Source organism: Seriola lalandi, unplaced genomic scaffold (assembly GCF_002814215.2).
Source record: "Seriola lalandi dorsalis isolate HSWRI2012SDOR001 ecotype SW California unplaced genomic scaffold, Sedor1 jcf7180002054883, whole genome shotgun sequence".
Classification (NCBI taxonomy): Eukaryota; Metazoa; Chordata; class Actinopteri; order Carangiformes; family Carangidae; genus Seriola; species Seriola lalandi.
The window spans coordinates 5461645-5474111 of record NW_019525658.1 but is presented as its reverse complement, the minus strand read 5'-3'; the positions used below and the strand labels follow the sequence as shown (position 1 = coordinate 5474111).

The 12467-nt window shown below is 42.7% G+C and overlaps 1 protein-coding gene across 1 annotated transcript in view; it reads left to right on the top strand.

The window, feature by feature from the left end:
• Window positions 1-12467, top strand: part of kat6a (K(lysine) acetyltransferase 6A) — a 30968-nt gene that overhangs the window by 7792 nt on the left and 10709 nt on the right. The window contains exons 3-10 of the mRNA XM_087171586.1: window positions 5475-5583; window positions 6681-6796; window positions 7379-7460; window positions 7669-7783; window positions 8024-8340; window positions 9422-9534; window positions 11284-11399; window positions 12208-12349. Of these exons, the coding sequence (XP_087027712.1) occupies window positions 5475-5583; window positions 6681-6796; window positions 7379-7460; window positions 7669-7783; window positions 8024-8340; window positions 9422-9534; window positions 11284-11399; window positions 12208-12349 (1110 nt within the window). The remainder of the gene's footprint in view (window positions 1-5474; window positions 5584-6680; window positions 6797-7378; window positions 7461-7668; window positions 7784-8023; window positions 8341-9421; window positions 9535-11283; window positions 11400-12207; window positions 12350-12467) is intronic.

Genomic DNA, 12467 nt, shown 5'->3' with positions numbered 1-12467 from the left:
TTGTGCTCCCTGGCTAACCTCGATTTTAATGGAGGGTGATGCTTGGCTGAAGGGAGGACACGCTGGCACAAGACAGGGTCCTCCTCAGCTCTGTAGATATCACATGAAAATTTAGATAAGTTTATTTCAGTGTCACATATACTCATCTGTCTGTTAACTGTTGTTGATTGAATGTCCACGCATGAATGTTTGTGTGCTCTTCCATGAAAGTGGAACAATGGTGTGTCAAGGTGCGACTCGTGACTGCTAGCTCTTAGTGCGTGTAATGACTTTTGGAACGAGTGCGTGTGTGTTTGCGTGTTGTCTCTGCTTGCACGCCGTGTCCTGTAACAGTGATCAATGAGTTTGTGTTCGAGGTGGGGGTGGCCATAAGGGAAGTGCGGTGGGGGGGTGCTGAGATCGGGCTCCCATGTTAATGAGATCCTTGACTTGAGACAAGACAAGGACAACAGTAACGCTTTTCCCTCTTTCTCTTTTCTCCCATTGCCTTTTATCCTTTCTCCCCTCCTCCTCCTCCTCCATTTCTGCTTCTCCTTTTGTCCTTCCTCCTTTGTTCTCTCTTTCCTGTCTCACTCTCCTGTCTTCTGTCTTTGGATAACAGAAGTCAGTATGTAAAGGGGAAACCAGGCTACCATTAGTTGTTTTCTATAACCTATTATCTTGCTGTATGAGGTCTGAGACAAAGCTACATGTTGCCTCGAGTATTAATTTCAACTCTTTGAAAACAAAATGAAGAACTGGGCAAACAGAAGGCTACAGGACATGTGTGACAATGTTGTGTTTAAGTGATCCATAAAGCATGGGTGGGTGTGTCAGCTAGGTCATACAAGAGCACCCTCACCTGTCCAATTGTGTGTAGGCGTGTATTCATAAAGGAGCCTGTAACTTGTAAGACATGTTTTAATCGGCTTCAGGTGGCACGCCAAGTCCAACCAGTTAACGCATCCAGTTGTCACGCGGTGTGTCTCTGTGGCTCGGAAACGCATTTTGTTCCTGAATCCTCCTTATATTGTGTATATTATATATAAAAAAAAAAAAAAAAAAAAGAGGAGCTCATGACAAAACATGAAGACACAGGCTTAAAAATAGACACGCACACATCCACACACACATTTCAAGTCCAATGTCGGCCATGATGCTTAACTCAAACAGTCCGTCGATGTGAGAAATTTCTAGTGCTGCTGTAGTGTAAGTGCAGCCAGCTCTGGCTGAGGTAGAAAAGGCTGAAACAAGGAGGAAAACCAGCTCTCAGGAGGAATCTGAGGATTGTGTTTCACTGTTCCAATATCCCTGTCATGGAGGAGGATTAGCTTTTTCATTTTTTAGTATCTGTTGGGGATTAATTTACAGTGGCAGTCAGTAACTGAAGCTCTATACAAGGTGTCTGCGTGTGTGAAATGCAACGCTCACTAGCTTCGTCGCTCGCTCACTCTGGGCTCGTGTTTACTCGAGCGCTCTCAGGGTGAGCGGGAGCAGTTGACCTCCTCCAGCGGGGAAGGGGTTAAGCGTCAGGAATGATTGAGGTGTTGGTCGCACGCAGGCTGCTCAGAGGACTGCTGCTGCAGATTTTCTCTCTTTACGCTTTCCATTTCCTTCGCTCTCTTGCCCTCTGGATTCTTATTTTTGTCCGTGCTCTGCCTTTTTCATACTCCTCTCCTCCTCTTTTCTTTCTGTCTTGTTGCTGACTTACATTTCTCTTTACTGCCTTGGTTTGTTTTGTAGTCTAGTATAGCTATTTTTATTGTGCATTCACCATTATTAATTATTTTGACCTGTGAAAATGTGAAATGGCTTCAGAAATAGAAAGCGAGCTGGTAGAGTTCTGTCTTTCTCTCGGGAGGCTGTATGTCTCCTTATCTTCATCTCTCTTCACCACTCATTCTCTGCAACCTTCCTCTCTCTGTTTACCTCTTTTTTCCCTCACTCCATACCTTTTGTTTCTCTTTCTCTGTCTGTCCCTGTGCTGTGTTATGTGGGTGGGTGAGGTGTAGCAGGGGGCTGCTGGAATCAGCCTGAGTCAGAAGGAAATGAACCCAATAAATCAAGCTCTTGTCCCTGTCTCCTCCCTGCCAGGACCTGGTGCCTACCCAGCTATCTGCAGCTATGTGCATTTACACTGCTGTCCTGCAGGAAACCTCGTAACCCCCAACTTCAGTGAATGTCATGATGTTGTTTTCCAGCTAAATAAAGGATTAGATGGTCTGTTGTTGGTTGGGAGAGATGTTTTGACCTTGGTTGTTAAAAAATCCTTTTTTCATGGTGTCAAGGTTACATCACTATCTACAACGTACAGATTATAGTATCTCAGTGATTCATCGCCGTTACCAGGGATGTGCTATATAGTATAAACTCTTCCTCTTTAGAGTCCTCTTCATTTTAATTTTTCAGTCTGTTAATTCAGAGTAAGTTGTCATAGAAGTTATTTGAGGCTCTGCTAAAAATAACCTCAAGTTTTACATTAGTGGTATCTGCCTTTCAAATATGTAATTTTCTGCTGAGTTACCGTGCTCACCGATGGTTTGCTAACTCAAGCTTCAGTTTCATAAACGAGTTTGAACGTTCGCATCAACATCTGCCTGACTGTGGCAGTCTCAGCACACATGAATTCATGATTTGTGAAAATAGCACATGCTGCTGCTCTGTTATGTTACTTCATAATAACTGTAAGCACATCCTTTAATTGTGAACAATGAATAATAATGTTTACACACAAATACCTGATCCTATGTGTTAAAGGGATACATAATACAAAAGATGCTTTATTATGAAGTTTCACAGTATGAAAAGATTTGGCTCATCTGCCCCAGGCTTTTAAACCTTTTGTCATGTTGAATAAATAGTGGAATAATTAGGCTTCTTTGACACTAATTAGCAATAATTACTCATTATTTATTTATCCATTTATTTTTTATTATTCATCCACTTAAGGTAAGTTTTAAGTAGAGCTGTGACACTGCTCAAGTTCTGATAAGTTTCAGGAGGACTGTAAATGAACAGCAATTTTCAACTCCTGCCACAAGTTCTGATTTGGACTCAGGTCTGGATTCGGACTCGTCCTCTTCAGGACATTGTTGTTTTGAAATTTTGTTCATGTTTGGACTCCTCTCCCACTCATACTTTGTCCACACTGCTACGTTTTAATTTTAAAACGCATCTCTTTTGCTATGTTTTCGCTTCGCTTCTTACGTTTCCACACTACTCTGGTGTTTGAAAACTGACACTTGAAATTGCTGCTGGCCCCGTTTTAGTTTGAAAATGTGGGGTTGCGTTGTCTGGGCGGGCGAAAACAGAGACCTTTGGTAACGACACATACACCCACGGCCGCTCCCTGATTCGGTCTTAGCAGCCTCCACGACTAGTGGAGAAATTGACATGGATAATGAAATACATGTGTTACTGACCTTGTTATTTTTGCCAGCAGCTGTTGAGGAGTTAAATTCTGCATTTCAGCGCTGCAGCTGTCTTTGTTCCTTGTTCATAGTGTTTTTTGCAACTAATCAATTGCAGAGTAGACAATCTACACTGGCTCGCGCATGCCCAGTGTACGTGATTGCCCAGGTATGGGTTTCTGTTTCAGGTGTGTTCTGGACGGAGATCGTTTTCATTTGAAAACAGAATTTTGTGTGGACGTAGTATCAGTCTCTCTTGCAAATATTGTTGCAGTCCTGTTAACCCCTGCCGTCAGTGGCATGCTGCAGAGAAGCATCCTCACAGCACAGTGCTAATATGCAGTGTTTGTGCCGACATGCAGTGTGTGGTTCATACAAAACAGAGTTTAATAAGACAGCCAAAAAGCTCCTCTTTTGTGTCATCGGATCATAGAAGCTTCTTTGTCCCGGTTCTCCCACATGCGTGCTGGTAAACACCAGTCCAGGTGTCATGTGAGTTGTTTTCAATAGTGCCTTTCTCTTTGCCACTCTGCCATAAAGCTCAGATGTGGAAGCAGCCGAGACACTGTCGTACGCACAGTGTCTCCCATCTCAGCCGTGGAGACCTGTAGCTCCTCCAGTGTCCATCACTTGTGTTCTTATCACACAGACACACATGTATGCAATGCCACATTTATACACAGTTTCATTTTCCAGATGAACATACTGTATTGAGGAGACATTCAGTGCATTAGAAATCGTCTAGTAGTCTTCTCTTGAGCTGTACTTTTCATTAAAGTGTTCTCCATCATTTGCTTTCAATGATGATTGACATTGGCTGAACCTTCCAGATACAGTGTATTTAACCTAGAAGTATTTGGCATCACCTTGATTGCACACAGATGTTCTTCATTCAACACAGCATGTGGCCTCTAAAAACAACTGGCTGCACAAGTGGTAAACATATAAGCAGCTGGTTACCTAGGGTATTTTGCATTTTTAAATGTGTTTGCATTCATTTGTAAAGATTTTGTTTTGTTTTTTTATTCGATCACTGTCAGAAATTCCTAATTACACCCACTGATTTTCACTATTGTTAAAGGATAAAAATTTGAAAAGGGCAAAATAAAGGTTTTACAGGCACTTTAAATCACTGTGCAGCTCTATTATAGAGCAAGTTCTCCTGGCATTTGTTGCCACAAAATTCATTAGTATACAGGACATTTATGTGAGTTGTAAATATACCAACCAAAGAATAAAGATTTTTATGGCTACAGTGACAGCAAAACAAATTTGACTTACTTATATCTGCTGGATGGTGCTCAGCAGTAAACAAAATGTGTTTGCTGAAAATTACTTGTGGTTTACTCTGTGGTAGCAGCAAGGCACCGCTCCCCTCAGGGCTTCCAGGCTCCAGAAACTTTCAAGGAGAGTCACCCTGTGGCCCCTCCTCTCCCGTGTTTGTGTCTGTGTGAAGTGCACCTGCAGTGCTTCAGGGATGTGATTATTCAGCTTTATTGTTCGCAAAAGTCCTATTGGATGTGTAACAACATGTAAAGTGTTATCCAGCCTTTTGTTTTCCTGGACACAAATCTGTCTGAGGTTTGTGCATTTCAGATAATGTGTTTGTTTCGTGTCCGAGAACACACCTGCTCACACGGTTTGTGTTTTTTGGGGACGCACTAAAAGATTTATGCAGCCCCAGAACTAAATGTCTGATGGCACGTTTCAGAGTTGGTGTTAGATCAGGACATGTTGCAGTGAGTTACAGCTTTTGATCAAACAGCTCAGGAGTCATCAAGAGACACTGGCACACGATGGCAGCCTCTAGCCTGACATGTCACATAAATTATACAAGCTCACTCATTAAAGTAAATCTCACGCTCTTCATTACCCTAAACTCAGTGTTCACAGATCCACATGCTCCATGGTGTCATTGTAGTGTTCAGTCCGCTTTTAGCTTGTTAATACACACGGCAACAGTCCACCACTGTGGCAGGACACACAAGGCCACTTTGTTGTCTTCATTTGTACAATGAAGCTGTTAAGTTGACTGACAGTCTCAATTTGCATCCCCCTTTCCCTTCTGCTCTGTCCCTCTGCCAGCCGGTGGCAGAGCCCATCCCCATCTGCAGCTTCTGTTTGGGCACCAAGGAGCAGAATCGCGACAAGAAGCCAGAGGAGCTCATCTCCTGCGCTGACTGTGGCAACAGTGGTGAGTGTTCATTTGTAACCCATAACGCCTGGACGTCTTCAAAAACATCCTGGCACCAGTTCAGTCTTTGACTTGGTTACACATTTCTAGAAGAAGATCCACAATCAGCTGCTTGCAAAACATACAGTAATTGGATGAAATAAATGCAGTTATATATTTTTATTTTTTAATAAATAAAAGCACAATACTAAGCAAGCATTTAGACTGTGGCCATAATGACCAAGTGTAATATTCGGAAGCTGCACATTTGAACTATTTACAGTGCACACACTTAACACACTGAACTTCTTCCTTTTAATTGCTTTTATCTCCGTTCTTGAAGGACATTTAAAATAAATGAATTTCTTACTCTTCCAGTGACATTTGAACTGCTTTTATCCCTCACTCTAAAAATCTAGCTAATTTCAGTGGTTACATGACAACTTATATTCCCACTGCCTTCATTACAGCTGACATTTTACAACAGCTTTTACTTCAGCTTCACTTACACTTAAATCTACACTTCAACCTTTCAATGCTAACAACTTCAGCTTCTTGTAGAACTTGACATGTACTTTAATTTCAGGTATCGTTTTAACTATTTTAGCCATTTACTTTTTAATGCCACTTTCCTTTCCTGATTTCATTCACAGCTGCATAAACTGATACCTGAGAAATATGAGCACAGTGACTGAACACACACATACTGCTTTTCAATAAAATTGAGATATGATGGATTTCGTATAAAATCTTGTTTTCTCAACCAGGAGTTATAGTGTTCTTGCTAACACATGCTAACGCTGACATTGCTTAGTGAAAGCAGAGGACAGATTGTGTTCGCTTCTTTCCTCAGTGGGGTTCTGTCCCAGACAAGGCCGTCTTGTTTGCTGCTCTTCAAACAGAGCAAACGCACAGCTCTGACAGATTGTCATTTATGTTTGAACACTCTCTTTGCAGCCAGGTTTGATTCAGTGAGGGCTTTAATTCCAAAAGGAGCTTTCTTTTTTTTCCTCTTACAATGATGCAAGTGGGTCACAGCTGTCAGTCAGCAGCGACAAAAAAAAAAGGTCTGTGACGTTGACGCACTTGTTTGTGTATGCCTGTCTATCTACCTGCAGGCCACCCGTCCTGTCTCAAGTTCTCCCCAGAGCTCACAGCGCGTGTCAAGGCTCTGTGGTGGCAGTGCATTGAATGCAAGACTTGCAGCAGCTGTCAGGATCAAGGGAAGAATGCGGTGAGTGGATGAGCGAATATGGCGGACTGGCAGCCGAACAGTGTCTGTGAACACTCTCTTTTCTGCTTAAGTGCCAGATAGAGATGCTAATAGACATATCTGTGGTCCTGGGATTGAGCTATTTTAGTCAGGCTCTCTTACTTGTTAAGTTACAAGTCATTGTTATTCAAATGTTTGTAGGAAGTGAAGTTAAACTGTGAGACAAAATGCACAGTATACTATCAAGATGCACGATGATAAAATACATCTTTTGAAACGATGCAGTTGCTTGAATCAGTGTGATTCATTTTTAATTGGCTAATTCCTAGTAGTAAAATATAAAGTGTTTTAATGTGTTTTTGTGTATATTGTATAATGTTTTTCATAGTGTGTAAAGAGAATAAGCTCTGGAGCCTTGATCAGTGGCACTAATTTGTGTTTTTGGACATTGATCACACTGACTGACCTGTAGTTGATTTAATACAGGTACAATTTCGCTCCAGTATTTAGTTCTAGATCTTGTTCTAACACATCACTATTGAATCAGGTCACTGATAATCATCTTTGATAATCATCAGCACTGTGTGTGTCTGTTCCGTGCAGGACAACATGTTGTTCTGTGACTCCTGTGACCGGGGCTTCCACATGGAGTGCTGCGACCCTCCCCTCACGCGGATGCCGAAAGGTAAATAAACGAGACTGCTCCTCAAACTCATAACCCACCACTTAATGACCTCTAAACAGGACCCTATAAATTCAGCTGAAAGGGAACACACAACTCATACATTACAACTCTATGACCATTAGAATCAGAGTAGCACCTGCGATGAAGCCTGTCTTGTCTAATTCACCTCAGTGTATGTGAACCTGTGCTTTTTCTCTTTCTCTCACAGGCATGTGGATTTGTCAAATCTGCCAACCCAGGAAAAAGGGAAAGACGCTTTTACACGAAAAGGCAGCACAAATCAAACGGCGCTACAATGCACCACTGGGACGGCCCAAGAACAGGTAAAGAACTGCCTTCAACTAATGCCGCTTTCGTCAATGTCAGCCCAGTAGAGAGCCGCAGAAAGACACCATGTATCTAAGCTATGACTTTCCAGAATGACTTTTCTTTGATCGTTATTTCTCCTTTCTGCCCAGTTTATCAGTGTATATCTATAAAAACCTGATGATGGGTTCAGTTCTTGTGCAGTGTGCACATATCCTGACACACAGTCATAACCAGACTCCTCACTTCCTCTGCAGGCCGGGGCGGCCCTTCAAGAAGCTTGGCAGGCGTGGTCGGCGGAAGCGCTCGGCCTCAGCCAACTCCTCCTCCAGCTCCTCCTGCGAGGGTTATCCCGGTGACGACCGGCTGCTTTTTTCGATGCAGGAGGACGACGACCTGTCGCAGAGCAGCCTGCGCTTCAACAACAAGACCAAGGGGCTCATCGACGCCCTCACAAAGTTCTTCACGCCGTCACCCGAGGGCCGCAAGGCACGACAAGAAGTGGTGGACTACTCACAGCAGTGCCGCATCCGTAAGAAAGCCAGTCGCAAGGGAGAAGGAGATGACAGGGGGGGTAAGGGTTAGCTACATTCTGCTTATACATAGCACCTCATTACTGCTTGAGGATCAATTTCAGTTTGCAGATAAACAGCTCTGTTCAATGCCAGATTGGATTTAGATTTTCACTGGTCCAGCAGAATAAGCAGATCCAAGTTTTTCCTTAAAAATTAGTATTTTATCACCATACAAACTATAAGATCTTAGAGAAGAGAGCTTAGAATATGTTAAAGTAAACTGACCAAAGATAAGTTTAAAATTCATGTTTTTGACATGGATGTCACCTCACATAACATGAAAATTTGGCCTAAAGTCTCAATCAATTTCACCACTTAATTTGGCAACAGTTGAACTTTAATGAGACATCAGCATCATATCATTAAAAAGAATTCTGTACCTTCATGCAGCCTTTTACAATAAATTTATCAGACTCAGTTTAGGTGTTGTTAGATGGTTTGATAACAAACAGGCTCAGCACTACCAGCTATCATTGTGATGCATAGACTGCAGTGCTTCAGGGCTCTTTGTCCTATTTTTAAAATGATCCAGCCCTGATGTAACTTATTGAGAAACTGTAGCTGAAGGGTAAAAACAGTGCGGAATTGATTTGTCATTTTCTGCCTGAGGAAATTGTTGCTTATGCAGTAAAAGAAATCGCTGTGTAATTTGAAGTGGCCACCTGCAGTTTTATTTCCACTGAAGTTTCTGGGGCCAAAAACACTGAAGTCACAAGCGTCACACCGAATCAGAGAATCAATGTGACAGAGCAGACACATCAAGAGCATTCACTTCAACTTCCACCAGCACCCAGATCTATGGATGACACAGTTTGAAACCACATCAGCCACAATGATAGCTTTATCATTAAGAATACATGACTGTGGATATATTGCTCACCCACATGCCGGTCTTTTGAAAGAAAATGGGGGGTATGCATATATATGCATATCAGGTTTTATTTTAAGGGTTTCATTGCTGTCTGCACTCTGTGGCAGTAGCACCACTGTAAAATTCAATCAGCAGGCATCTTTGCATCCTGTCTTCCAAGCCTCTCACTAGATTTGCATTAATTTGGACACCTGTTTTTCAACCCCCAGACAATCAGGAAGGCAGCGACTGGCGTGACGACGATGACAAACTCCCTGGCCACGAGAACCTGACGGAAAAAGACATTGAACTGTTCAGACACATCCAGGAGCTGGCACTGCAGGTACACACACAGATAGAAAAAATATTAAATGTCTTTAAAATTTGGTAAATAGACAGATATGGGACAATGGGAGGGAAGGAGGTGAAGAGGAGCCAAGTTGTAGAGGGAGCCAGCATCAGCAGGGGAACTTGGGAGAGGCCTGTGAGTCTACGACTGAGGCTGGAGTCATCGGACGTGATATTATGTAGACGTAGAGTGTGAAAAGGAGGAGCTGAATTTCTTTGATGTTGAAAATGTGGTCAGAAAGAGCAGAGTCAACAGCGGCCGAGTTGTAAAAGCTGGTCACTGGCTCAGATGAGGGCTGTGGGATGTAGGCACGTTTGTGGGTGGAAAAGTCAATGAGCTGTGAGAGACTGATTGTATCTCAGCACTGAAAGAAATTAATTTGCCATGGAGCAGCTGCCAGATTCAGCATGTATATTAAAATCATCCATTACCGTAGATACAGGGCGTATGGGGCAGACCTGGGTGATGAGTGTAGGATTCATTGAGGATCTAAGGTTTGGGTTAAAGGACCAGTAACTGCAAATAATAAGTCGTGATTGAACAACAGCGCAGTAGGGATGGCATTTTCAGTCATTTCAAAAATTTCGAGTACTCTCATTACCTTATGAACAAGTACTCGATTACTTACAGCGTAGGTATGTCACTAGACCCCATAGTTTGGTAGCAAGTCAGTGCCAAAATTCTGCCAGGACTTGTTTTTCTACATGACCCTACTGTAGATGTGATTTTTCCAGGTCTGATGAGGGCAGTGTAATAACCCCACATGCGTCCTGGTCTGACACCAAACTGGATGAGAAGAAGGCAGGCGCAGTAAACAATAACATTAACATGTGGAATGGCAGCGGCAGGTGCAGCAACACGTTGAGACAGGTTTATGGAGATATTTTGCATTTGATACAGATCAGCAGGGACAAGTTATAGACAAACAAAAGCCAGTATGCAAAGAGTGTCACAGCATTTCAAACGAAAGGAGGAAACACCAAAAAGTTATCTATCCTTGTTTGGAAGGGCAGGGCTGGTCGGTGTAACCGTAGATTAGAGCGTATTAGGCTTCTGCCAAGTCTCAGTTCGACACATAAAGTTAGTGTTGGTGTTTGATAGAGTGAACTCTGAACAGGGCCGCTGTAATGACAGTGTCCTGCACAGACAGGTTAGCCAGTAGTTACAGAGAGGAAACATAAATTAGCCAAATTAATGCCCCGTTTGATGGCGTAACTGCAGCAGATTGACCAGAGAGTGGGTGTTTGGCCAGTGTCACGGGAGTCGTAATAAAACACCATCCCGACTGGAACATCCACACCAGTGTTTAAGTGTTTGATGCATGCAGAGTAGTAAGAGTTAATGATGTGTGAAAAGGGCTGATGTGATTATTGAGGCTGAGTAGCAGTGGTGTGGAGTACATGATCATCATAAACGGCAGGCAGGGATGTCCAAACCAGTCTGATAAAATTCTCCAGCAATGTGTTATGACAGCTTCACTTATAACTCTAAGTCCTGTTAGCAGGTAGCCTGGTCTCTCTGAGTGATGGGACTTTGTTGCTTCTGCACATTTCCATGTGATGCTGATATGTTTATGTGCCTGTCTTCTCCCTACCTGTCACCCTGCAGTCTTAAGATCCTCAGCCGGTAAAGGCTCATCTGCCTGCTCAATGATCTGCTAATCCCTCCTGTAGTAAACCTGGATTTGACCTTCCATGTCTCTCCCTCCCTCTCTCCCTTCATCTTTGTTGTCGACCCAAACAGAAAGTGGGGGTGACGGGTCCACCGGACCCTCAGATGCGCTGTCCGTCAGTTATCGAGTTCGGCAAGTTTGAAATCCAGACGTGGTATTCATCTCCCTACCCCCAGGAGTACAGCAGGTAAGCTAATGCACCATAATGAAGCACAGCAGCATAATGTACTTAGCTCACAGTCCTGCTCTGTAGGCGCAGAAATTACCACCACTGTAATGGAGCTCAATTATAAGGTTGTTTACAGTACCACTTATTTTGGTTGGTACTCAGCCAGAGCCAGGGAGGCAGTTAGGTTCAGCTTCTGAGGGTGGAGTGATTTTTTTTTTTTTTTTTTTTTTTTTTTTCACATATGTAACTGTTGAATAAAATCTGCCGAACTATTCTTACAAATATGCTCTTTCTAAGCCCTGCAGAACAGAAATATCAATATTAACCCTTAAAATGTTCGAACCCTGTTAGTTTCACATATGTCTCGGGCATTGCAGCCTGCTGTGATATTTGCAGCTTTCAAAACAAGCTGTGAAAATGGTTTTAATTAATTTATCTTCCAAGTATTTTCTCAATGAATTATTCAATCATTCTGTCCATAAAATATTAGAAATTAGTAAAAACGGCCGTTACAATTTCCCAAAGCCCAAGTTCACTTGTTCCTTTTGTTGGTTTTGTCTGGGCAACAGGCCAAAGTCAAACATATTCACTACAACTTATCACAGACCTCTAAGAAAACAAGCAAATATTCATGTCGGAGAGGCTGGAAACAGAGAATTAGAATTAACAAAGAATTAATCATTTGACAAAATAAGTGCTGATACATGTTCTGTCAATCAACTAATGAATTAATCAGCTGTTCATTTCAGCTCAAGTTGTGACTTTTTTACAACCATCCTTCATTTTTCCTTGTGTCATTGTTCCCCCCTTCCTTTTCCCTGTGCAGACTACCCAAGCTCTACCTGTGTGAGTTCTGCCTGCGCTACATGAAGAGTCGCAGCATCCTCTACCAGCACATGAAGAAGTGTAACTGGTTCCACCCCCCTGCCAACGAGATCTACAGGAAGGATGAAGTCTCTGTATTTGAGGTGAGGAAAGATGGACCAAATGATGACAGACAATTTAATGTGAGTGAGGGATGGTGGATGACACTGTAACAGAGAGAGACAGGCCTCCATTAAATTGAACCACAGTGCTGCTGCAGCC